The following is a 27,639-nucleotide window of genomic DNA, read 5'->3' on the forward strand; positions in this document are numbered from 1 at the left end:
GACTCCCTGCCCTGGTGCTTTCTCTTCCTTCTGAAGTCCTTCACAGGGAACCACTGAAAATTAGCCCAAATTTACCACAGGCAAATTTTCACATGGACAGCAAGTCTTCCTTCCACTTTCCTCTGTATGACCCTTTTCCTCCTCTTTTTTTTCCCTGCTTTTAATATTGTTTTTCAGTCGTTCCATGAGAAGAGTTGTGATTTCTTCATTATTTCTGTGCTGAAACAATTATCCCAAAGAAGTGGCAGCCTTCTCCTAAACTTTTCAGTCCCTCTGTCTTTGTCTCTGCATTGTGCTGTGAATGGAGCTGTGGGAAATGCTGTCCGTGTGGCCCAAAAGTGGATTTATGATCCTCTGCTGTAAGAAATGGTTTGGCAAGTGATGAGAGTTTGCAAAACTGGACTACCTAACCAAGGGCAGAGGATGCTGAATTTCTTTGCAAGATGGATTTAGGTTTGATGATCTCATCTTCATTTTCCAAAGTTTGAAGCCTTTGTTTCTGACACAGCAATGAATGTCTTACCACTTGGAATAATTTTATTATTTTTTTTTCCTATGAATCTGATTTTTTATGATGGTATCAAAAATAAAACAACATTAACTCTGTTCGAGCTGTAAACAATACCAGGTGAAATTGTGGCAACACCTTCAGATAAAATGTTTATAAGGTCACTGCAGGTGATGGTTTGTACTTGAACTCTCCAGAAGTCAGGAAAGTTTCTGCAGCGGAATATGGGCAGTCATGGGCATATGAAATTCAATATCAGCTAATAAAAACAATAATAAAAATTATTATATTCCTAATGTATACATAAGGAGAGGTGGCAGCTGGTGGGGCAAGATCTTGTATGAGAAATGGCAACTTTTTCCATTAAATGCAAAATATTTTAAGAAACAGGAATACAAAGAGAAGACTTATGGAAGGGGAAAGTGGTTCAGAAGATGCCAGGGTGGTTTTGTTGATGATCTGCACTTTGCTTTCTGATTCCTGTGCCATCCAACATAGTATGAGACAGACCCTGGCTGAGGTGTCATGGGTGCCACAGGACAGCTTGGAGCAGCTTGTGAGGCTGCAGAAGGAGAGCACAGTGTGGAAAAGGGACCATGGCCTGCTGGGAAGACCAGGGCAATGTACTAACACTTTGCAGTTAGAAAACTTAAATTATGTTCTTTAGCACTCTTCCATAGATTGCTGGGTGTTGCTGGGTAAGTTTCTTCCCAAGCCACTCTAGAAAACTGGGAAGTAATTTCTTCCCCCCCTCCCCACCCTTTTTTTTGTTGTTGTTGTTGTTTGTTTATTTGATTGGTTGCTGTTCTGGTTTTGTTTATTTTCCCCCTTAATTATATCTCTTTGCTGGATCTCTACTTTAGAGAAATCTGTCTAATCATGGAGTTTAATCTGCAGGACAAAGCTTTTACAATGACATGCAGAGGTAGGATGAGGAGTAATGCTTTTAAACTAAAAGAGAGCAGATTTAGATGAGATATTTGGAAGAAATTCTTCACTGTGAGGGAGATGAGAGCCTGGCCCAGGTTGCCCAGGGAAGCTGTGGCTGCCCCATCCCTGGCAGTGTTGAAGGGCAGGTTGGATGGGGCTTGGAGCAACCTGGGCTGGTGGGAGGTGTCCCTGCCCATGCAGGGGGAGAGGAATCTTAAAGGTCCCTTCCAACCCAGACTAGTCTGGGATTCCATGATTATATGACACTGATGTCCTCTGCAAAATGACATGGTGCACAGCTCCTGCTTCCTGTTAGCACTGCTGTCATCACAGCCACCTGACCTTGAATGCAAGAGTGAAACATTCCAGGTCTATCTAGCTTGTTAGCTACCGTGGGATGTTCTCCTTGCAGGACCTTGCACAAATTCAGTGACATTTTCTTTTTGGCTGTGCCCACAGGAGCCTGACCCTCCCTGCAGCCATTTCCAGGCTGCCTTTGGTGCCTCCATTTCCGTGCAGTTGGAGGCTGGGTGCCAGCCCTGCACAGCAGGCTAGTTCCTCACGTTGTGCCTTGCTCTCTTCTTCCAGGAGCAGGCACCGATGCCAACGTGTCCTTGATCCTCTTTGGGGAGAACGGGGACAGCGGGACCTTGGCTCTGAAGGAGTCCAACAAGTCTAACAAGTTTGAGAGGAACCAGATGGATGAATTCCACTTCTCGGACATGCTGAGCCTGGGAGACCTCTGCAAAGTCCGGATCTGGCACGACAACAAAGGTCAGGGCTGTGATCTGGTGGGTGGGAGAGGCTGGGGCAGCGTTTTTCACTGGAGAGGACACAGCTTCATGCTGTGTCATCAGATGTACCCCCCTCATGCAGGAGACTGTGTCCCCACCTGCTGATCTGGTGGTATCTGCTCTGATGGGTCCCCAGCTTCAGCCAGAGCTTATGGCTACCACTGCAACACAGACAACAGCCCCTCCACAGCAGAGCCAGCCAGCCCTTTACCACAACACACACTTCTTCACAGGCCAGCGTGGCACCCTCCAAACAATTAACTCTATCAGCCTGACACCGACACGTGGGGTACTGCAGCCTGGCATAACACAGTGGGCTTTAGAAGACCGGAACGAAGATCTGTGGCTGTCTCCACTAAAATCAGGTCCTCACAGGGTGGATGTGCAGTGCCCTGCAGAGAGAGACCCTGACATTTCCCTGCTGATGGACACCCAAGCTGGTTTCACAAACAGCAGAGCAGCACTGTTGTGGTGTGTTGTTCCTCAGGTACCAAGCAGTCTCTTGTAACTGATGCATCACTCACACTGCTGTGGTGACATCTCATCCCATTTCATCTTCATCTAAGAGAGATGATCTTGCATTAACCATGGCTTGCTCACTAGTGACAGGCCCTTGCTGCAGACCAAAGCTTCATAGTGGAGCTTCATATTTCCCACAGACCCACCACTCTTGACAAGGTGGTTTGGGCAGTAGTACTGAGCAAAATCCTGGGAGGAATGGCAGCAGGATTGCCCAGTCTTTACCAGGTTGTACTGAGGCCCTTGGTCTATGGCTGGGGTTTAAGCCCATGTGGACTCATTCTGGTCATTATCATCCTGACTTCAGGTTGTGGCAGATGGGGAAGGCTTCATCTCATGCAATATTACTAAAAGATGTTACCTCTTGATTAGATTCTCCCACTGGAAGTTTGCTTCCTTATTTCTATTACAATAATAATAATAATAATAATAAATCCCCTTCTACTGTTCTACTGTGAAATTTGGGAAATACCACTGTCCACCCAACAGGATTTTTTATTCTCAGCCACTGCAAGCTTTGGGCTCATATTAATAACTCCCACAACACAGGGCAACTTTGTTGATTAACCTCTGTAACATCATGTTATATAGATGGTGGTGAGTGGAGTAAATAAGCTGATTTTATCTGATTTTAGACCCAAAAGTACTTGTTCACTGAATCTGCATTTGTTATGCAGAAGTTGAAATATCCACTGACATTTTAGCTCATCAAACAGGTATCTCTGCTGTTGCAAGAGCAGTTCAAACAGCCTTCTCAGAGCAGCAAGAAATCAACGTGCACTTCAGGATTCACTTTCTAACATGTTACCAGCCAAAATGCCTACAAAGAGGCATTGTGGCTCCCCAGTAGTGGGCTGTGCTAACCTAATGGAATGCAGCCACCAGATTTGAGCTGATCCCTAGGGCTCAGACACACCAACAGGCTGGGATGCAGGAAGATGAGAACTGGGTCAGACTGAGGGTCTTGTTGAGCCCAGCAGCTGTTTCCAGCAGCAGCATCACAGGGTGCCCAAGGAAGAAGAGGAGCTGAGCTGCCATGTATAGTCCTTCCCCAAGGCTCTGCATCTTACTGTGTGTAGCTCAGGTATCTCCTGGACTGGATATAATTTTTGTCTGTTTAAGTAACTTTTGGTGAATTCTCTCATTCAAGTGCATGTCCAGGCACCCCAGGAGACATTTAGCACTCCCAGCAATGAGTCCCATGGGTCCTCTCTGCTGCTTGACAAGAAAATCCTGCTAATCCAGGCTGGTTTGTTTTTTTGTGCACAAGTGATCACAGTTCAACTTCTTCCTGCCCCTGCTGATGTTGTTGATAAAGGTTGGGAAGCTACCACACTGGAGCTGAGCTGTGGCAGTGGCTGTCTGCATGCTCTTGGTTAGTGGTGAAGGGAAGTAACAGATCTTAGCTCTAGGCTAAGCAGTCAGTAGGCTCAATTTGTTTAAATTTGCTGACAAAGACAGCTAGAATAGTAAATCATGTGTCCAGAGCCAGAAAAAAAAATACTTGATATTTACAACAGGTAGTGATAGGATGAGGGAGTTTGTTTCAAAACTGGAAGAGGGGAGATTGAGGTGAGACATGAGGAGGAAATTCTTTGGTGTGAGGGTGGTGAGAGCCTGGCCCAGGTTGCCCAGAGAAGCTGTGGCTGCCCCATCCCTGGCAGTGTTGAAGGGCAGGTTGGATGGGGCTTGGAGCAGCCTGGGCTGGTGGGAGGTGTCCCTGCCCATGCAGGGGGGTTGGAACTGGATGAACTTTAAGGTGCCTTCCAACCCAAACCAGTCTGTGATTCTATGATTTTATAACTGCAAATACACATTGCCACCTCATATTGTCTTTCCTCATTTCCCTCATATCACTGGTTTCCATTATAAGTAACAGAGCCTCTACCAGACCCAGCTGACCGCAGGGTTAAGCCTTGGACAAACAACATGCTCAGGTTTTGTTCTTTTTTGGGGGTTTTTTTTTTTCCTTTTTTTTTTTTTTTTTTCCAGTAAGAAGGACAACTAGAGTTTAAATCATAGCATATGTTGTCTTCATTGTTCTTGCATTAGTCATGGTGAAAGGCTTATCCTATCTAAAACTTCACACAATGCAGCATGACAGTTTTTTGGGTGGGTAGAGTATTTATTACTGCTGGGATCCCAGGCTATAGCTATCCCTTGCATATAAGCCTGTTGTCTCTATATAATTTATATAATTTGGCTGTGCCAGCAGTTAGAAATTCCTGGATTTATTTTTTTGGAAAGGGGGTCAGGGGCTGAGGGTGTTGTATGCTTTTTGTCAGATGCTTAGGGGACTTAGGGTATTAAATAAAAATGTGCTTGTATTTACCATTACTCTGAGGCATCAGATGTTGATCATTCTTTCCTCAGCTTTTTTTTTTTCTTCTTCTCTTTTTTCTCTTTTTGGGTTAAATGGTTCTCTGCCAATGGTCTGTGAACACTCAGCCTCACTCTGGCCATTCCCCATTGTTGCTCCTCATATGCTGAATACATGGAGCACAGATGATGTTCTTTTTCTAATTTTCTTAATAATCAACCTCAGTGACAGGATCAGCCTGTTTTGACTCACAGTACGTGCCTTTGGCACCTACAGGCTAGTTAAGGGAGCTACTACCCACCACAGGGCTTCCTTTTCTTTCAAGCATCACGAGGTCTGAGCAAGAAGTCAACCAGCCTGCCCCCCATTTTGGGACAAAATAGATTCAAATGTCTTGCACAGGGTGGCTGCTTTGCCAGTGAAGCCCAGCTCACCATCCCTCCCCAGCAGCAAAGGGCTGCTGCAGCAGCTTCGCTCCCAGTTCACAATCCACTCCTGTTTATCCTCTTTTTTTCTTTTGGAACTCGACTGCAGTGGGGTGCTCAGAGCTGAAAAGGCAGTAATTGCAAAGGCAAAGACTGTCAGAAGGTCTTTAAATTGCAGGCACCACGTTTGCCTCTTCTGGAGAAGCACTGTCAGTTTTATGGCCCTTCCTTAATGCTTTTAAAAGCTGTTTTCCCCACAAAAACTGCTGAGTGGCATCACTGTATGAGATATAAAGGAGGAATGAGGCCCCCATCTAATTCCTCTGACTTCAGTAAAATTGATTAGGAAAGAGGTCGACGCTCATTTAAAAACAGGCAGTTTAGAGACTTCACAACTATAATTTCAAGGAACTTGTCCCTGATTTTTTAGATGTTTAGAGCTCACCAGCAAGAGCCTGGGAACAATGAATTTCTTTGAATGAAATTGAGTTTTAAGTTTTACTCCATGTCTTTTCATCTTGCCTGTTCACTTCGAGATACTGATGTTAGACCTAATATATTTACACTCCCTGAGAAAATTTAATCATTTCCAGACTCCCCATCTCCTGATCTCAGAAAGGCACAATGTATTTTCTCATATCTCAGTTCATTTACTTCTACATTTATGCAAGATCAGTATCTGTAGGTTCTGTAGAAATGCTACGTTTCTAAATATAAGCCTCAATTTTTTTCTCTGGTTTAAGAACTAAATCACTATTCACAAAGAATGGCTTAAAGTTTCTCACTATCTCAGTAATGGAAATATTTACCTAGAAAAAACACTCCCTCACCCATCCCCCAACCCCTCCTTTTTTTTTTTTTTTTTTTCATTGCCTTTTTCTCCTTGCAACAAGAAGATATGGGAAATCTGGATTTAGCTCCCTCATCTGCCTGAGTAGATTTGAACCCAGATGATAAGCAGTCTTTTTTAAGTAATTAATTTCAGATTCTTGATTAGCTCATTTGCTACCAGCTAAAGGGAGCCAGAAGAGTCTAATTATGGATAAACTAGACTTCTCTGTGTTTTTATGGGAGCAAAGACAGAAGTGAGTAACAAGGTTATTCAGCCCAACTTCTTCTTTGCCTTGACAGGACCCTTTCTCTCAATTACACTAACTGCTCCGACATGGTCTAATCGAGTTTTAAATAGCTTAACTGCCTCAGTGACTCATTCTGGGTGGCTCTTTCAATGGAGAAGGTATCTCATTCCCCTTTTCTTAACCCGGACTCAACATCAAAAACACCAATATATCTTTGTTTTTCATTTTCTTTCTCTGAAGGAACTGCCTTTTTAAGGACTGGTATCTTGGGTCAGGTTTTAAATTTCCAAGACCTTTTTGCAATTCACAAATATGATTCTAAGGTTTTTGGTCAGATCTCGGCCATAATTATTAAAAGAAACCTAAAGAATATAGAATCATAAAATCACAGACTGGTTTGGGTTGGAAGGGACCTAAAGATCACCCCAACTCCCCCTGCATGGAGACCAGGTTGCTCCAAACCCCGTCCAACCCAGCCTTGAACACCTCCAGGGATGGGGAAGCCACAGCCTTCATAAAAAACATGTTCTGCCTTCTTAGCTCTTTGTAAAGATTACCTCAGCTATCAGACTTGGAAAGGGCTTTTTTAAAGCCCTCCTCAGTGCTTGGCTGTTGCCTTATAAACTCTGTAGATCCATGGGGTAGATTTCATAGAATCATCAACTCACAGAACAGTTAAGGTTGGAAGGGACCTTAAAGACCATCAGGTTCCTACCTCCCTGCTATGAGCAGGGACACCTCCCACTAGACCAGGTAGCACAAAGTCTAATCCAACCTGGTCTTAAAAACCTCTAGGAATGGAGCATCAACCACCTTCCTGGGCAACCTGTTCCAGCACCTCCCAACCCTCATGGTGAAGAATTTCTTCCTGATGTCTAACCTGAATCTCCCCTCTCTAAGTTTAAAACAATTACCCCTTGTCCTGTCACTGCTGTCTCTGGTAAAAGCCCCTCCGCAGCTTTTCTGGAGCCCCTTCAGGCACTGGAAGGTGCTCTAAGGTCTCCCTGGAGCCTTCTCTTCTCCAGGCTGAACAGCCCAACTTTCTCAGCCTGTCTTCATAGCAGAGCTGCTCCAGCCCTCTGACTAACTTGGTGGCCCTTCTCTGGATCCTCTCCAACAGGTCTGTATCTTTCCTGAGCTGAGGGCTCCAGAACTGTACACAATATTCCAGGTGGGGTCTCACCAGAGCAGAGCAGAGGGGCAGAATCCCCTCCCTGGCCCTGCTGCCCACACTTCTTTTGATGCAGCCCAGGACACAACTGGCTCTCTGGGCTCCAGCACACACTGGTGGCTCATGTCCAGCTTCTCATCAACTACCACCCCCAACTCCTTCTCCTCACCACTGCTCTCCAGCCATTCTCCCCCCAGCCTGGATTTGTGCCTGGGGTTGTGCTGACCCAGGTGCAGGACCCTGCACTTGGCCTTGTTGAACTTGATGAGGTTGGCACTGGCCACCTCTCCAGCCTGTCAAGGTCCCTCTGGATGGCCTCCCTTCCCTCTTGGGTGTCAACCACACCACACAGCCTCATGTCATCAGCAAACTTGCTGAGGAGACACTCAATCCCACTGTCTAAATCTCCAACAAAGATGTTACACAGCCCTGGTCCCAGTACTGACCCCTGAGGGACACCACTTGTCACCTGCCTCCATTTGGACATGGAGCCATTAACCACAACTCTCTGGGTGTGGCCATCCAGGTAATTACTTACCCACCAAGTGGTCCATCTGTTAAATCCATGTCTTGTCAGTTTGGAGACCAGGATGTCATGTGAGACAGTGTCAAACACCTTGCACAAATCCAGGTAGATGACATCAGCTGCTCTGCCACCATCCACCACCCCTGCAACCTTGTTGTAGAAGGCCACCAGATTGGTCAGGCATGTCTTGCCCTTAGTGAAGCCATGTTGGCTGTCACCAATCACCTCCTTACGATCTGTGTGCCTTAGCAGACTTTCCAGGAGGATCTGCTCCATGATCCTGCTGGGAACAGAGGTGAGACTGACTGGCCTGGATCTTCCTTTTTCCCCTTTTTAAAAATAGCAGCTCTGTTCCCTGTTTTCCAGGGGTGAGGGTTTTTCATGTGTGGAACTGTTATATCTACACTCTGAGCTGTTAAGTGTTTTTCCATAGGAGTAGTTTATCTGCAAGATGTAGTTGGGTTGTTACTCTGAGAGTAATTTAGAGGTTGTTTGGACCTCAGTCAAGTCTTGGACTAAACAAGTTGCTTAGACCACTTGGAGGAGGGAAGCCCGTGGGTCTGTTTTCTGGAACTGTCCCAGGTGTGAAGTTTTGGCTTTGTAAAAAGGTTGTGAGAGGTTTTGCATTGCCTGTCTGCTCTGATGAGAAATGTTGTGGTGTCAACTGCCAGGATCCTAAAGTAGAAATACACAAAAATGGATCTTCTCTTATTCTGCCACTGGCTTGCTGAATGACCTTGCATAGATCACGTCCCTGCACCTCATTTTCAATTATGTAAATTAGGGATAAAAATTATTCACCTTCCTAAAGTGTTTCGAGATGTACTGATGCAAAGCTAGATGCTCTGATTTCAACAGCTCTCAATTAATGCTCCATTTCTAGAAATCTGACTCTGCAATCCAGTTCTCACCATTTTCTGAGTGATGTCTCCTGTGGTGGGTTTTAGGGATGAATGGTCACCTAACTAGGCAGGGGATAAATAATGCCAGAGATTACAAGGCTGATGAACTGTCTTTGCAATAGTTATTCCTTTACATTTCAGAAAATGTGAAAATATATTTTAAAAAATAAACCAAAACAATGCAATGAGGGGGCTAACCAGTGCTGGTTGGTGGTTGTGAGTGGCTGGGCAGCAGCAATTCTTCAGTGGCCCATGAGCCCTCAGTGTCCCAAGCAGGATTTTTCTTTTATTCCTGTGGGAATATAAGCACCAGGAGTGGCAACTATGGCCCATGAGCAGGCATCAACTGCTTTCAAAACCAAACCAAAGAAGATCTGCTGCAGATGGACAAAGAATAGAGAGGGAGGTCAATGCATATGGCTGCAAAGACTTGAGACAGTTTAACTTCCATAGATATGTCTGCACCCAAGCCTGGAGCCAGCACAGATTTGACCCCATCAGTTCTTGCTTTGCAAGGGACAGTTAATACTCACTACAGCAAGGTCAGGGATCAAGTGAGTAGTGAACACAACAGACTCTGTTATTTCTCACCCTTTTCCTCACATCCTCCCATGTTTCTGCACATGTCAGACCAGCTTAATATTTTAGGGGTGAATACAGGCTGGGGTGAGTAGTGACTGTTCCCAAGGGAGAAAAAGAAAAGCTCTGGTGCTGCAGATTGGGATTTTAGTTAAATGAAGCAATAATGTCATTATCTGTGTTACATTTAGTAAAGTCAGACTCACTTGTGCTAATCACTGCAGAAGTGCCTGTCAAGGAATTCACAATCCAATCCATCTGTCCAGCATCAGGAAAACACAGTCTTGTAGCATCACCTGTGAAAGAGGTGAGGTGGTCCTGTGAAGACCTTGCAGACATACACAGCAGGTCCTTGCCCAGCACCACCCATTTGTTAGCTTGGGGCTTTTTGGAAGGGAGAATAAATGAGACAAATAACTGCTTTTTTGGATAGGGACACCTGGGGAAGAGAAAATCTTTCTCTACATGACATTAAATTGTACAACTGCCAGAGTCAAGCAAGCAAAGTGATTCTGTTTTCCCCAGAGGTCTTCTTCTCCTTTAATTACATCTGAAATGTTTTGCACCTTTTTGAATATGTCCCTTCCAGCTGTGGACCATTAAGGAGCCTACGTGGCACAGCCACCAGTTTTATTAGAGTGGGTTTGCTGCTGGGGATCTTGATGGCAGCAAAACAGGCCTGGAGTGAAGGTCCTTTTGTTACAAACACCACACACTGGCACCAGGGAGCAGAGACAAGGAGGGAGGATGTGCTCTGGACTTGGTCAGTGCAGCATTCGCCTGAGGTGAATGATTTATTTAGAGAAATAAAAAGCAATATAGGATACTTCTGCAGCTTCCAGTCTCCCAGCCTGAGGTGCTAACCATCAGGAAGGAAAACAGGAAAAGCAAAGGCCAATTCTAGTGAAAGGGAAGAGAAACCTTGTTTCTTTAAAGCAGACAGGACAATGTTTTGCAGGAATAAAATACTTTTTCTAAGAGTGACCAGCCAGCTCGTTCAGTTATATAATCATAGATTGGAAAACACCTTTAAGATCATTGAGTCCAACCATTAAGAAAAGGAGAGGTACCTTTGTGCTGTAAGGGGTGCCCTGTTGATATTTGCTTTTCACTGTTGTCTTGACAGAGCCCAGAACTTGCTCTTTAAATAGACCAGAACTGATAAATGTATATTTGGCAGGGACACCAAGAAAAGCTGCACTTTGTGCTTCTTTGCCCTCAATTCCAACAGTTCTGGAAAGTCAGCTCTGGCTTATCTCTCCTTGTGAAAAAAACCTGCAGGTTTTTTGTTGCAGCTCTCCTGATGAGTGGCTGCTGGGAGGAGGCTGGAGGAGGGTACGTGCATCTCATTCAGTCTCTTCTCTGATACCACTGCTTGGCACTGATCCTGTCTCGGTCTTGCTGTTCACTGCTGGCAACAAGACTAACAACAATATTTTAATGGAATCACAGTCTGGTTTGGGTTGGAAGGAACCCTGAAGATTATCTAGTTCCAACCCCCCTGCATGGGCAGGGACACCTCCCACCAGCCCAGGCTGCTCCAAGCCCCATCCAACCTACCCTTCAACACTGCCGGGGATGGGGCAGCCACAGCTTCCCTGGGCAACCTGGGCCAGGCTCTCACCACCCTCACACCAAAGAATTTCCTCCTCATGTCCAACCTAAATCTCCCCTCTTCCAGTTTTAATCCATTCCCCCTCATCCCATCCCTCCCTGCCCTTGTCCCAAGTCCCTCCCCAGCTTTCCTGGAGCCCCTTCAGGCACTGGAAGCTGCTCTAAGGTCTCCCCAGAGCCTTCTCTTCTCCAGGCTGAACACCCCAACTCTCCCAGCCTGGCTCCAGAGCAGAGCTGCTCCAAGCCCTTGGATCATCTTCATGGCCTCCTTTGCTTTTGCTCTGGCACTAAGCCTGACAATATTCAAGAAACATTTGGACAACTCCCTCAGGGACATGAGGTGAGCTTTGGGGTTGTCCTATTCTGGGCTAGGAGTTGGACTTGGTGATCCAGGCTGGCCGGGGAGGTGCTTGAGCCACCATCCCTGAAGACATCTAAAAAGACATATGGGGTGCTAAAGGACAGGGTTTAGTGGTGGAGGTGGTAGGGTTAGGGTAGTTTTTGCACTCAATGACCTTGAAGGTCTTTTCCAACCAGAGTGGTTCTGTGATACTGTAGCTCCATGTCCTTCCTGTGCTGGGGACCCCAGCCCTGGCCCCAGCCCTGCAGGGGGGTCTCAGCAGAGCAGAGCAGAGGGGACAATCCCCTCCCTGGCCCTGCTGGCCACGCTGCTGGGGATGCAGCCCAGGACACGGGTGGGTTCTTGGCTCCAGGGCTCATGGGGAGCTTCTCATCACCCAGCACCCCCAGGGCCTGCTCCTCAGGGCTGCTCCCAGCACATTCCCCACCCAGCCTGTATTTGTGCTTGGGATTGCCTCAACAGACGTGCAGGACCTTGTCCTTGGCCTTGTTGAGCATCATGACATTTGCACAGGCCCACCCATCCAGCCTATCAAGGTCCCCCTGGGTGGCCTCTCTTCCCTCCGGAATGTCAGCCACATCCTGGCTGTTTGGTGTCATCAGCAAACTTGCTGAGGGTGTCCTCAATCCCACTGTCCATCGCTATGACTAAGATGTTAAACAACACCAGTCCCAGTAAGGACCCTGGGGAACGTCCCTGATCTCCACTTGGACTCTGACAGCAAACATCCAACCAATTCCTTACCCACAGAGTGGTCCATCTGTCAAGTCCCTGTCCCTCCAGTTCAGAGACAAGCTTGTCATGCTGGACAGTGTCAAATGCTTTGCACAGGTCCAGGTAGACAACATCAGTTGTTCTTCCCTTCTGGCACTGTCCTCCCAGCTCAAGAGAGCCAAGGATATATGGGAGAAAGTCCAGTGAAGGGCCACAGAGATGATTAAGGAATTGGGGTATATATGGTATGAGGAGAGGTTGAGAGGGCTGGGACTGCTTATCTTGGAGAAGAAAAGGCTCAGAGGCAGATTTTACTGATGTGAACAATTATATCTGATGGGAGCAGTGAAGATGATGGAGCCAGACTCTTCTCACCAGTGCCTAGCTCAGGGCAAGAGGAAATGGGCACAAACTGAAATGCGGGAAATTTCTTTTAAACATAAGAAAAAGGATTTATGTGTTGGTTTTTTTTCATCACAGGTGGTCAAACACTGGCACAGGTTGCCCAGAGAGGTTGTGGAGTGTCCATCTTCAGAGATATTAAAAACCTGGCCGGACAGAGATCTGAGCAACCTGCTTAGTTGAGCTTGCTCTAAAGAGGGGTTTGGACTAGACATTTTTCTGGGGTTGCTTCCAGCCACAAGGATTCTGCAGCTCAGTGCCCCTAAAATTTAAAGAGCAAGTGGTCTTTGGTTGAGGTCTGTACTTTGTAGCTGGTCATTTCTTATCTTAAACAAGGGTCAGGAAGACAAAGTACAAAACAGGAATTGTTGTGAGGCTGGTAGAAAATGGCTTGTTAACACATGGTTGTGGAGGGATTGCAGTCCACAGCAGGAGAGTGACTTACTGACATAACTCAAGAAGGTGCCATCATTTATTTTTCAGGGGGAAAGAAGATTAATATTTGCAAAATGAGGAAGTAGGCACAGGGCAGTGAGTTCTTGGAAGATCAAGAGCTGTTTAATATATCTGGGATGTAAATAACAAGTCAGCAGAGATCTCTCATCATGAACATAACCTTTCTTTGTTTGACTAATAACAGGACTTGTAAGAACCTCCTGTCCCCCAAAGCTCCACAAGAAGTTCTTCCATTTCAAGAAAGAAATCAGAAAAATGTTCCCAAATGCCCTTTTCTGAATTTTCAAGTTGCTTTTCCACTGAAAAAAAAAAACCAATTAGGTGATTTGGTGGTCCCTGCTGGAGCATCCATCACTTTAGTCTGTCCTATGCTCAAGTCCAGTCACGGCACTAGTGAGTTCACCCCATTTGCTTGGCAAAGCCAGGACAGCATGAGTAATTTCCTTGCATGTGTTAGCAGGCAGAGTCAAAGGAGTTGTAATTTCCCTTCTGACCTTCAAATCAGAATAAGAAGGGTTGGCTTAACACAGGCCACTGAGAAAAACACTAAGCCCTACAGCTTGTGGACAGCTCCCAAGGCATGAAGGGACCACTACAAACCATCCACACACTGCTCTGCCATTTTTAATAGCTACAGGCATGGTGGAACATGAATCCTTGTGCTGCTTTTGGCTTTAAGGCTTCATGTTTCCCTTAAAATGGAAGAAGAGCCAGCTGTGGTTCCTGTGACAGAAGCTGCTCTATAAACTTTCACCCCTACATTTGCCCTGCCTTTCCCTGCTCACCTCTGCTGTTACTGGTATTGCAGAAGCTCCATCTTGGGCGAAGTGCTGGGGAAGGAGAAGTAAAGGTCCCTTCACAGAAAGCCTGAAATTTAGCTTATCCAGAACCATGCTCCCACACCCTTGTATCTGATCAAAAGCCACCAAGTCCCTTAAGAGCATGGCCTGATTGCAGAAGTGGGGCCAGACTATGGTTTCAGCAAGTCAGCATCGCTTTTCGTCATGTTCATCGGTAACATTATCTGAAACAACATTTCTAGCAACAGCAGGGTGCTACTGAGGAGGGCTATCTCACCCCCCTGCCCAAGCTATGAGAAAACATCCAAATCTTTTTTATTGTAATTGTTATTTTTACTAGGAATTGCACCAGGTTGGCACTTGGAGTATATCGATGTGACAGATTCTGCCATGGACAAGACATTTCGCTTCCAGTGTGATCGCTGGCTGGCTAAAGGGGAAGATGATGGGCAGCTCATAAGGGAACTGGCTTGTGCCAATAATGACATCCTGGAACTGAAGGAACGGACCAGTAAGTTTAGAGTGGACTTGTGGCAATTGCTGAGGGACCTCAGAGGCCATAGGACCACATCTCCTGCAAGCTGCTCCACTAAGGGTTCCCACACAATAGGCTTTGGTATTTGCAGGTTTCAAGAGCTGGATTATTTAAGTTTTAAAGGGCAATGCTGTGATAAGAAAGAAACAAAACAGGATTTAAGAGAAAGAAAAAGATCCTGTTCTTGGTTGAAACCTAAGAGGGGCCCATCTGCAGCAGTTCAATCCAGCAGTAAGCCATAAGGACACATAGTTATGGTTCCATTAGAGCTAATGGGCTTGAGTTTTTGAGGTGGAAAATAAGTTCAGTCCTTAAAGTTTTGTAAGTAACATAGCTCCAGCTTCCTCCTGAACATGTTCTGGGCTACTAGCTCAAGCATCCCAGTTGAACATGACTGTTGAGCTTAACGTCCCATAGCCCTGTGTCTGCTCTGGGTAATTCCACTGACTCTGAGTTGATTACGCTGCTGTCTAATGTGGTGAGCAAGAGAACAGGAGTTATTTAACTGCTGTGATGATATGCAAAGTGCATCTCGAGAACTCCTGCACTGCAGTGCTCTACTTCAGAGAGTCCTGGAGAGTCAACAGTCACATTGCTTCACTGTGATTCCACTCTGCCCCTGCAAAAAAAAAAAAGTCAGCTTTGTGATTGCTGCTCTGGGCACTTACACGCCAGCACCGCATCCGAGAACATCCTGTTGGGTACATGGATGCCCTCGCTGTCCCTGTTAGGAATGGTGGCACAAAACCTGTAGGATTTGGGCTGTGTTAAGAAAGGGAGTACCTAGTACCACAGCAGGGAGCAGGACTCAGCTGTTCAAGAGCAGCTTTGTCTACTCTTGCTAGCTGATTGAACAGTACTCCTGTTTTTTATGTACTCTGAGAAGAAAACACATAGAAGTAAAAAATCTCCCAGGTTTCAATGTGGTTTCACCCTTATTTTGAAAATGCTTCCTTGTATGCTGTGATAAATATTAGGAAGATAGTTTTTAAGCAAAGTGACAGCCAAATGAAGAGATCTTTCTGGCCATCTGCTCTCCTTTTTCTGTTTAACATGTGTGTTAATTATGCTTTAAAGCCTATGAGGTTCTCACAGTAACAAGCGACAGAGAGGATGCAGAAACAAAGGAAAACATCTGGATCATCTTAGAAGGAAAGCTGGGCCGCTCAAAAGAATTCCTTATGGAAAACTCCTCGAAGAAAAGGAGATTTGAAAGGTAGTGTGACTAGATGGTGGTCTGGAGGATCTCCCCACCTGCTTGTGTGTCTTCCACAAATGTCACCTCTTCTCCAGGATGGTTTACAGAATTGCATTTCTGCCATGCTGTCTCCCATCCCCCTTCAAAAGAGACTAATGGCTTCTCACCTGCAGCAAAAGGAAGGTGTAAAACTAGTTTCTGGTGGGCAGACAGAGAGCAGGTTTAAAAATTATAAGAAAACAGCTTTTAGTATAAGGAGCTGTAGATGTGTGTGCGCGTGTGTGTCCCCTTTTATGTTAGCACATCTGGGAGGGATTCTGAAGAGCCCACAGAGAGGCTGTGTGTTTTTTGAGCTGGGAGGAGCAGGAGGAAGCTGGAGGTGTTTTTAGTCCCTTTTACAGCACCTCACTGGCAGTGGGAATCAGAGAGAAAGTAAAAATAGTTGGAGGCTGAATGTTGTCAGAGCTGCTCAGATTTGATTTTCCAGACGCATCTGGGGGTAAGGCTGGAAGATCACTGTTGCCTGAGGGAAGAGAAACTCAGCCTCGTGCACAGATGAGCCACAGGCACAGCTACATAACGTGGGGCAGATTCCATCTCCCGCACGGGACCAAAGTGCTCCAGATGTGAGATGGATTTTCTGCTTCGTTTAGGAGAAGGGAACCTCTTCAAAGTTAAGGGACACTGCTGATGGTGTATTTCTTTGCAGGGAGGAAAGGTTTTTCTTGTGGCTCTGTTAAGGAAGGAGAAATCAGAGCTGATGTAGCCTCTGGTATGAACGGCTGAGATTCCATCTGAAACACGAAAAATCAGGAGGAGCTGATGGTGTCTACAATGGAGTTATTGACAACACCCTCCAAAGCATTAGTCATAGTTCACCCTTGGAGAGATAAATAAGGACCAATAAGGATCAATCCAAGGAGATAAACCTAACAGATACAGAGGGGACAGGGCAGGGAGCCATCCAAGGCTTTGTCAGAGACTTACTGTTTCTCTAAACCCTTTTCAAGCTGAGCTTCAGGAAGGGTGTCTGAACCAGCAAGTTTAAACCAGCTATGGTGGGTAGATGTGTAACAGATACAGTATCTGTCAAGAATGAATAAGTGCTGAGGGGAAATTAGTCGTTATTTAGCTTTATCTGTAAGGGGCAAATTTATTTTTTATGTGGAACCGCTCAAGTTTATTCTGAAATGTCCTAGTGGCAACAATTTAAAGTGTCACCCTTTCTCAGATAAAATGCTAAATTTAAATATGGAAATCATACTTTGTGTTGCATGATTGGAGGTTAAATCAAATTACTTTAAATGAAGGCTTATCTTCCATCTTCCATAGTCATGTGCAAATCACTTAGTGTCCATATGAAACAAGTCACTGCCAGCCTTCAATATTCTGTATGAATCTTCTCCCTGTTTCCTCTAGGGGAGCAACAGACACATTTGAGTTTTCTTCAAAAAACGTGGGTGAAATTGCAGCCATCTGTGTTGGTCACTGCCCAAAAGATGGGAAGAAGTCATCTGCAAAAGCTGATGTCTTCTGGCATGTCCAAGAGATTATTGTCACAGAGATGGAACTTTGCAACAAGTAAGTGCCTTCTCATCTGCAAGGACCTGCTCCAGGTGAGAATGAGGATGCTGAGCATTTCCATGTGTGTTCCCCTGAAGCATTTCAGGCTTAAGCAATGGAGGAAAGTCCTACCAAATTTTAATCCCTGTCTGAAAGCTAAGAAGAAGCTGTTGGGTGTGTTGAGTACACAACCAACTTGCATGTGCAATTTCTGAGTTGTGAGAAAGGGCATTTGCACGTGCAGAGAAGTTCATGAACAAGTTGGCTTGGTGACTTGCAGTTGTGACAAATTAATGTCTCAGCTTGTGGCAAATACAGAAACTGACTGAAATGTAAGGGTTTGTAGGAACTGGCCTTTAGGTAAGCCTTGTAAAAAGAGGTCCTATAAAAAAATTTGAGAGTAAGATAAAACCTGAACTTCCAGTTCTGACTAGTTTGGATGCAAGATACTACTGGGATGGTCCAAAAGGCCCACTGGCAGTCATGCAGCTCAGCTACTCCAGTTTGCATATGATTGAAATCTGACATAGCTGAAAAATTATCATGTTTGAAGACCTCTGAGCTTGTCAGGTCATACACACTTTGGTCTGAACCCGATCTTTGGAAGGGCTGGCATTGGCAACTGGGGGAGGATATAGCACAGGGACTATGCAGGAACCACAAAAGATCATCTAATTGCAGAACAAACTCCTCCTCAGAGAAAATATCAGCAATGTGGATTTCTTTTCTCCTCTGTGATATTTCCTTTGCTTCTTAAGAACTTAACTATAAGGAGTTTGTTCCAGCTGAGACATTTTAGTGTTTAAGAAGAAACTCTTGAAGTGTTGAGGGTTTTTTTAGAAGCTAAGAGTCTCTCCTAGCAAATTAACCAGCCAGCAGAAGAGCCATAATAATATCTGCTGAATGAAAACTCAGTCAATTACATACTAAAACATTTTCTATTCTCCTGTTGGGGGAAAAAACGGAACCCTTAAAGTCCAGGTGTGCAATCAAATCCATGAGCTGAACCCCTTGGGAGCATGCTGAAACTGCTGAAATAGTGTGTTTTGAAGTGGCCAAGGACCTTCTCATAAAGACACAGGGGGGTTTAAGTTGTTTTAAATGTAAAAGAGCAGCCAGGGGGGTGGCCGCAGACCCTGCAGCCTGTGGCTGTCCTGAGACAGGGCTCCAGCTCTGCAGACACAGCACCTCCCGGGCCCTGCAAACGAATCCACTGGAGCAGAGTGGAGCCTGGGAGCAAGCTCCCACTTCAGGTATTCCTGATCCCCAGCAGCAACAAAAAAAACCCCACCCGGTCAATCCTAAAACCAAGTGAAAAGCCTTACGAGAGTAAGGCTGCAGTGTTGAATTATACTGGGATTTTTGCCTTTTTGTAGGAGATCCTTGTGAAAGGGCTGTATTCAGAAGTTCTTCCCTGAGGTCATGCTTTTCTCCTCTTGCCCCTCATGACCTCAAAAACGGTCATGTTGTTGCCTTCCTGCCCCTCATGCAGACTGGCACGGTCTGTTATAACTCCAAACCACGACTTATTACAGAGCCCAGGAAATAAAACTGCAGCATCAGGCAACCCCTCCACTTCACTCTCACACAGTTATTCCGTCTCTGAGCCTGGAATTTGTGCTCCCACCAGAACACCTCATTTACAGAGCCTCTTTCCAGAGAAAGGAGTGCCTTACTTTGGCTGCAGGGAACGTCAGACGTGTTGGAAGTGCTGCAGAAGCGGCACTGCTGGACCCGCAGCACCCCTTTCTCTGGGAGTTTATTTTACATCCACGCACTGCAATCCAGCTGCAGGCCTTCCAGGAGGGACCTGCTGCAGTTTGTTGAAGGGGCAGGTGAGGGCAGGGGCAGGGGAAAGGAAGGGAGAAGAGGAAGAAAACCTCATTTGGGAAAGATCTGCATCACTGGAAATGAGAAACATCATTGAGCGTGCAGTGCTCCAGCCTCTGGCCGGCTGCCAGGTAGGCAGTGATTTATGGGTGTGCTGGGTGCTCCCTGCTCATCACTGCAGAGCCCAGGGGTTTCCACATCTGGATCCTCTCATTTCTTTGCTCCATGCTTTCTTTTTGGCTTGCTAAGGATGTTCTGGGTGATGTAAATGAAGAAAAGGGGAGATTTAAAACTGGCTCTCCGGTCTTTCCCCTCTTCTTTTCCCTAGTTTCTAGCCCAACCTGTTCCAGCCCATGCCACCAGTGATGGTCTCCCTGTTCTCAGACCAGCCACACTCCACAGCCCTGGACTGCCTGAGCTGCGGGGCTGGTTTCTTGTCCTGCCTGGGTGGGTCTGTAGACTGACATGTTGTTGCAAAGAGGTGACAAGTGGCCCACACCAGCCCTCCCACGTGCAGGGTGCTGGGGAGATGGGATTTCCAGCTGAAGTTGCAATGTTCAATCACAAGAGTCTTTCTAGAGACAAAGTCTAGTGCTTGGACAAACATGGACAAGAGGAGGCCACGGAGATGCTGGGAGGGCTGGAGCAGCTCTGCTCTGGAGCCAGGCTGGGAGAGTTGGGGTGTTCAGCCTGGAGAAGAGAAGGCTCCAGGGAGACCTTAGAGCAGCTTCCAGTGCCTGAAGGGGCTCCAGGAAAGCTGGGGAGGGACTTGGGACAAGGGCAGGGAGGGATGGGATGAGGGGGAATGGATTGAAAATGGAAGAGGGGAGATTGAGGTGAGACATGAGGAGGAAATTCTTTGGTGTGAGGGTGGTGAGAGCCTGGCCCAGGTTGCCCAGGGAAGCTGTGGCTGCCCCATCCCTGGCAGTGTTGAAGGGCAGGTTGGATGGGGCTTGGAGCAACCTGGGCTGGTGGGAGGTGTCCCTGCCCATGCAGGGGGTTTGGAACTGGGTGAGCTTTAAGGTTCTTTCCAACCCAAACCAGTCTGGGATTCTATGATTCTATGAAAAGTACTGAAACAGCATTAATGCTGGGAAAGTCAGTGGCATGTCCAGTCCATAACACTTGCCCAACAACCCGCCCACACGTACCGTTAACACGCTGCTCATTTCCCCCTCGGCAGGTACTTTTTCAGGTGCAACGTGAAAATCCCCCTGCGTTACAAGAGACGGGACTACAAAGTCTTTGAGTGTGCCAAGGTCACCGAGAGCTTTGCCAGCAAAGCCAGGAGCTTGGTGCCAGTCAAATACGAGACCATCGTGGTCACAGGCTTTGAAAAAGGTGCGGGGACTGACGCCAACGTCTTCATCACCATCTTCGGGTTGAACGGGGACTCGGGCAAGCGGGCGCTGAAGCAGAAGTTCAGGAACCTCTTTGAGCGGGGCAAAACCAACAGGTTTTACCTGGAAACTCTAGACATGGGGGAGCTGAAGAAAGTCCGGATTGAGCACGACAACAGCGGCCTGGCGCCGGGCTGGCTGGTGGAGAGGGTGGAGATCACCAACTCGGCGACCGGGGTGACCACCATCTTTCCCTGTGGAAAGTGGCTGGATGAAAACCGGGGGGACGGGGTGATTTGGAGGGAGCTTTTCCCTAGGTACTGAGGAGGGCAAGGCTGCAGGAGGGTTCCAGGCCCTCCCGCCTGCAGGCTTTTCACCTTACACTCTTTTATATGGCATTTCGATTTTTAAAACGCTGCCTTTTGTATGGAGAGATTTTTTTTTTTTTTTAGTGGCAAGATGTGCTTCCTGGGTTAACATTTTTGTAAAAGTGACACTGCTTTTTTTTTGTTTTTTAAGCACATATAAAATTGTGAATTAAATTAATACATTTCTGGTCTTCTGTTTTCAGCACTTTTCCCTGCCGGGTCTGGGAAATCTGCTGGCCTCCCCTTTTAGATGAGTAAGGAGGACAAGAGAATTGAACCCATATATTTAAGAAATTTGAGCTTGGAGGTCCCAGTTTTTCCCCACTTCTGGAAACTGTGTGCCTGGGCATCTCCAGAAGGCAGGGCACTGAAAGCAGAAGTAGGCAGGGGTTTGTGCAGGGAGGTTGGGAAGGACCTGTTATCCAGGCCAGCCAGATCTCGAGGGGTGGGATCTGGGTGGTGTTTTCCACCCTCGGGCTCTCCCCCTCAAGCCAGATCCAGCTCTCAGTCTGGATTTGCCCAGGTCTGCTCTACAAGTCCAGGAGCCAAAGCAAAAGACCTACCAGATCATCAGCCCCACTGCAAAGAAGCTGTGCCAGCTACATTCAAACCCATCTCAGGAAAATCTTACCCTATATGGCCTGAACACCAACTCTGTTCCAGAGCAGCTGCCATTCATTTTAATTTATTTATTTTTCTTTTCTTTTAAGGATTGCTTGTTTGATTATTTTTTTTCTGTGTTGAAAAGAAGAGTTTCCCAGCCACAGTAAGGGTCAGTACTCATGTAGATGAGCAATTACCAGGTACTCACACCTCTGCAGGTACCAACAGGAAAAGCTGTCTCCAAATCATTACTTCTGGAGCCCCATCTCCCTCTCCGGGGAGAAAAGCAGCAGGACACAGCCTTTGGAGGAGAAGGGTGGGTGTCTGAGCTGCCATGAGAAAACAAACACTTGTGTCCAAGGGGTGTCATTCCCTCTCCCAGAAGCTGGTTTTAAACATGCACTTTTGTGCAAATGGGGTCAAATTGGTCAACATGGTGTTAAATGAGCCCATTGAGCCCACCACTCCATCAGTCCTTGGACTGGGGACCATGTTTCTGTCCAGTGATGAATCCCTGCCTGGCTATGGGTGAAGGAGGCCCCAGCAAAGGCCAGTGATGCTGTGACAGGAGTCAGGGTGTAGATGTTGTCAATTGCTCCTAGATTTCTGAAAGCTCCTGCATCCCACCAAAGCCCTATTGAGGGGGCTCTCACTTCAGATATTCCCAATCCCCAAAACTACCCAGTTGAGACAAAGACCAACTTCAGAGTTATAAAATTGCTGCAGAAACAGTTTTTAATTCTACGGGGATTTTGTCTTTTGGTAGTAGATCTTTCTCTATGAAAGGACTGTATTTAGAAGCTCTTTCCTGAAAGTTCTGGGGCTAGAAAGATCATCTTTTTGTCTTCTTGCCCCTCATGCAGACTGGCATGCTCCACTACAACCTTAAACCATAGGATATGATGTAGCACCTTCATGTTCAGCTGCAGACACCACTGAAGAGACTTGAGCTTGTTCAGGACTGTCTGTGCCAGCTCGCATATAATAGCTCAGACGAATTCATTTTAGAAACCTTTATGGTAACTGATGGTTTTGGAGCAGAGCAAGTTGTTTAAATGAGCCCAGTAATCAACCTCCTCAATGATCAACTGCTCACTGATGGGAATAATAATAGAAGCCTTCACAGGCTTTCTCACTGCAGGCTGGTGCTACCAAGCTCCAAGCAAGGAACGTGCCAGGGGCTGGGAGCTCACAGGAGGGCTGAAGGTGGGTGCTGGGGTCAGCAAGCATGTTGCATCCCTGAGACCCTTCTGGGATGGGGCTCAGATTCCCCAGACAGCCAAGGGGTCCCTCAAGCAGAATCTGAAACATTTGCTTTTGCTGGTTTTGTGAAGCATCCTTGGAAAGCAGCGCTTCCCTGGTGGGGATTTGAAACCAAAGAAGGCTCAGGATTTTGATCTCTCTGCTTTCCCTTCCAGCCCAGTCTACAAGGGATATGGAAAAACTCTCCTTGCCAATGGATCTGTCCCATTTTTATACAAATGTGTGTTGCAATATAACAGGAGGATTTTCCTCATTAAAGTGCTGTAGTCCCAGGTTTCCAGTCAACTCTAGTCCATGGTTTCCTTGGTGTGGAGATGCCAGAGTTGCTGGTTTTCCAACATCAATGCCTAGGAGCACTTTAACACATGTCAGCCCCTCAGCAAATTCAGTGTGATGCCCTTGGACCTCTCTTGCTCCATGCCTCCAGCTCCTGGGGGCAAGTGAGGCAGCTCCTGATTCACACACCATCCCTGCACGGGGCTAGGAGGAAAGATAAATCCTCATCTTGGGTATGAGTTGTGCTCACATCTGGGAGTAATCACACGTAGCAAGCAGCTACAGCCATGGATGAAGGTCCTGTTTAAACAGGAATGAACACCTCCAGGGTCACCAAATCACTGCATAGGTGAGAGATGGGACTGAAGGTACCTGGGTTGCTTTCAAAACCACTTGACACCCCTGGATGGGCATGTTCAACATGAAAGCTGTGCTGGCCTCCAGGCAGTGCTGCTATAAAGAAGGATAAGGGGGAGTTTGCTGATACAGGGTCAGTAACCTCACTGCCTCCTAGGAAGAAAACCTTGGCAAAGCATGAAAACACTGCTTTTCCTTTTCCTCCTGAAGACTTCAAAAATGCCCCTTGTTTGTGCAAAACTTGACTCCACCCTAACTCTGGGGAGTCGTTCTGTTGTAACAACAAAATAAGGCAAGAGTGGAGGTTTTCCAAGGGCTGGATTTGCTTTAAGCTGCTAAAATCAACACTTTCTTGGCCATGGGGAAAACTGGGGAGGAGAAAAGCCGGAATCATCCTATCACTGTACATTGGGCAGACATGGAGCTCTTGCTTCCCCATCCACCTTCTACCTTTTTGTTGTTGTTGTTCTTCTTCTTCTTTTCTTAATTGGGGGGGGGGTTAATGCACATGCCTTCACCCCCAAAAAAATGACTGTAGATGGGAAGTAAGAGGATTCTGCAGGATTCTCCATTGTTCCAGGAGGCCAAAGAAGTGCTTCTTTTTTTTTTTTTTTTACAAAATCAGTTGGGTGCTGCCAGTGTGAACAAATACAACCTAGGAGTCCTTTGCAGTGCTGGATGCTAAAAATGACTGGTTGTCTCTGACTGCAGGACACAGAGAGGTATTTTTAAATCTCCATGGAATTGTGGCAAACCATTTTTTTATGGCATCATATGCCTACACCAACCTTACATGCAACAAGGCAGAATAACTGAGTGCTGGGAGGAGCTAATTTTATAATTTCCCATGCCCCACTGTGTGTGGAGAGACAGAGAAAAGGCTCCATTTAAAAAAAAACCAAAAAACAAACAAACAAAAACAAACAAACAAAAAAAAAAAAAAAAAAAACAAAAAAAAAAAAAAAAAAAAAAAAACAAAAAAACAAGCAGACATGTAGTTACGGGGTCCTGCAGCTCTGAGCTGAAAGCTGTGGCCAGCTGAGGATTTTGATACTAGAAAACACAAGAAAGGCCTGGTATACAGAAAAGCTGTGGAGGTACTTTTCACCAGAGAGAGTAGTAATGGGACAAGGGGTAATATTTTTAAACTGAAAGGGGGGAGATTCAGGTTAGACATCAGGAAGAAATTTTTCACCATGAGGGTAGTAAGGAACTGGAATTGTTTGCCAAAGAAGATTGTGGAAGGCCCCTCCTTTAGAGGCTCATGCAGACTGCTCTAGTGGGAGGTGTTCCTGCTCACAGCAGGGAGGTAGGAATCTGGTGATCTTTAAGGTTCCTTCCAACCTTAACTGTTCTATGATTCTATGATCTTCCCAACCCTGTGCAGCTGCTGCAGGAGCAGATGCTCACAATGAGGAAAGATGTTGCATCTGGTCAGTTGCATCTCTTTGGACCCAGTGCTGTTACATCTTACCAGGCACAACCCCCCTCCCTCCCCAGCACAGCCACCAGTTGCTGCTGGCTGCACCCAGCAGGGCTGTTGTCAGATCATGGCATCAGTGTTTGCTGCAGCAGCTTTGAGGCAGAACCAATTGCCATCCCAAGCAACTCTGTCAGTGTTGTTATGCTTTTGAATGACATCAACAAGACAGAGAATATTTTGTCTTGGAAGGGAGATTTCATGGCCATCTAGTCCAATTGTCCAACCCCCTGCAGTAAGCAGGAACATCAGCAACTAGGCCAGGTTGCTCTGAGCTCCATCCAACCTGACCTGGAATGTCTCCAGGGATGGGGCATCTCCCACCTGTCTGGGCAACCTGGGCCAGGGTCTCACCACCCTCACTGTAAAAGATTTCTCTCTTATATCTAGTCTAAGTCCACTCTCTTTCAGTCCAAAATCATCAGCCCATGTCCTATTGCTACAGGCCCTGCTAAAAAGTCTGTCCCCATCAAGTTCTCAGCAAGCAATTGCAGTTTTCCCCAGATGGACAAGCAGGTCATTTTAACCTGTTTTCTGAACTTTTAAAAGCTTGTTATAATGGGAATTTTGTATTGAATGAATATGATGCATCCCTCCTGCAGCCTTTGCTGGATGCTGGAAAGCCAGCAATTCCCTTTGGCTACAGGAACAAAATCTCTACAGTGGGCAGCTGCCTCTCCCCAAGGCTTACTTGGTCTAACCATGTAGTTGAAGCTGGGACTGGTCACAGCCTTTCTGCATGAAATGTTTGAGGAATCAAGAGTGGGTAGAAGCAGAGACTGGCACTATTCATTGTGGGGAAAAATAGGAGTGCAAGAGCACTTCAGGATGCACAGTTTGGTGTATGCACAGATGAGTTTATGCCTATTGGATTCTCCAACAGGTAACAAAGGAACTGAAAATACTCTCAAACACAGCTGCATTTAATTTGGAGGATGGTTGGTTTGTTTTTTTTCCTCCAGGAAGTTTATCTTCCCTTAGTTGTTGGACAGGAGACCCACAGGGAGTGACATGGAGGATGGAGGGACCTGTTGCTATCTCTGCAGGACTTGCAGGAGGTATCCTAGAGGCACTGTGAGCTGTGCTTAGAGAAGAAATCTCTCTTTAACAGGCAATTTCCAACCTGTTTCTAGATAGTGACTTCAGCACTTAATCACAAAACTGGTGCCACAGGACATGTCCCATGGTGGTGTGCCTGGTGTGGAGAGCCTCACCTGGCCTCTGCCCTGGAGCTTCAGCACCAGCAGCCTCTGCAAACCAGCTGGGCAGATTATGTTACCCCCCAGCACCATCTCCTTTGCACCTCCAAGTCCGAGGGCATGAGCAGTGGAGGAAGAATTGACTTTCACCCAAAGAAACAAGAAACAGGTGCTAAATAAAGACCAGGCGATCACCCTGCCAGGTGACTTCTGTGCAGCACAGGTTTATAGTTAGCAATGCAGTTTGTTTTATTAGTTATAAATAAAGTACAAAAAATCCACCAAAAGTGAATCTAAGCATTTACACAATTTCTAATGTCTTTTTGTTTCTTCAATGCGCTATTGCTTTAATATTAATAATAAATATTTTTCTAGCTTTCTTCTATAAAATAGTCTATGTAGCAAAATGTTGCACAGCACAACAGAACAGCAGTAGGAGTACAAAAATGTGGGTGATCCTTTCACCAGCCTGCCATCATTAAAGGAGAGGATTTTTTTTATTATTATTTTTAATTTTTTTTTTTTGTTCACTTGCTCCTTGTTCTACTTATCCCTTTTGCAGTATCTTTGTGAGGGGGCAACAACTGATCCCCTGTCCCCACACAGCTCAAAACCTCAGCTCCAGGCTACAGGGAAGGAGTGTTTCAGAGCAGCAAGGAAAAAAAAACACAACACAACCCCACACCCCCAACAAACAGGCAGGTTTTAAACCCAGGGTAAGGCATAGTCAACAAAGCAGAGCAGCACCCTGAAGGGACAGAAAGAACAATGTTAAGGTACAGTCGTTTTGTGCCTTTCCAACCCAAAAGAGAATTGCATCCAAAGCCTTCAGGGGGGCATGACATAGAGCCCCAGTTCTGTCCATATGCAGCCGAGCACCTGTGATGACCAAGAGTGGTTATGGCTTAAAGCTTAAAAATATTATCAGGAGTGCTCTAACCCTCTTGCAAGGCTTGAGCACTTGATATTCAGGAGCCTTTCGGGTAAAGGGCAGCGTGTTAGGAGAGTGGCACAGCCTTAGGGAGAGGGATGGGGACGTGGATGGGGATGGAGATGAGATGGGGATGCTTGAGCACTGCTGCAAGAAGGGGTTGTCAGCTCAGTGCTGGTCCCCTCCGTGAGGACAGGAGGGGTCTGGTGCAGGTCCCAGCTCTACGGTGGATTAAAAAGCTTCAAATCAACATCCCCCCCCTCTCAGCAGGGAAGACGAAACCAACTGGAAGGTTTTTAGGAAGGGGGATTCTGCTCCATGCATGTTTTACAGCTGGGTTATAGCAAATGCTCATGGGCGGGCGTAACGAAGGGATCCATAATTGTCCATCTCAGTCCCTCCCAGCTAGACTGGGTCCACCCTTAAAAACTGCAGTGAATCCCTTTGGCTTTGCTGCCTCCAGGCTCAGGCTCAACCCGTCGCCTCCTCCATCCTCATCTCTCAGGTGAGAAGAGCCAGACAGAGCTGAACCCACCTGGGCTTCCTTCCTCCCTCAGCTTTGGGAGCGGTTTGCAGAGTCTTGCTCTACAGAAACA

At 46.4% G+C, this 27,639-nt stretch overlaps 1 protein-coding gene across 1 annotated transcript in view; it reads left to right on the forward strand.

Annotated features, from left to right (window-relative positions):
* The window catches only part of LOXHD1 (lipoxygenase homology domains 1), a 147,755-nt gene extending 126,865 nt beyond the window's left edge, over positions 1-20,890 (forward strand). Inside the window, exons 36-40 of the mRNA XM_010005022.1 lie at positions 2,027-2,212; positions 14,441-14,611; positions 15,713-15,851; positions 17,253-17,414; positions 20,410-20,890. Coding sequence (XP_010003324.1) covers positions 2,027-2,212; positions 14,441-14,611; positions 15,713-15,851; positions 17,253-17,414; positions 20,410-20,890 — 1,139 coding nt within the window. The remainder of the gene's footprint in view (positions 1-2,026; positions 2,213-14,440; positions 14,612-15,712; positions 15,852-17,252; positions 17,415-20,409) is intronic.
* Positions 20,891-27,639: the final 6,749 nt, after the last annotated feature.

The sequence above is a fragment of the Chaetura pelagica genome, unplaced genomic scaffold (genome assembly GCF_000747805.2).
Source record: "Chaetura pelagica isolate M959 unplaced genomic scaffold, ChaPel_1.0 scaffold121, whole genome shotgun sequence".
In the NCBI taxonomy this organism is placed as follows: Eukaryota; Metazoa; Chordata; class Aves; order Apodiformes; family Apodidae; genus Chaetura; species Chaetura pelagica.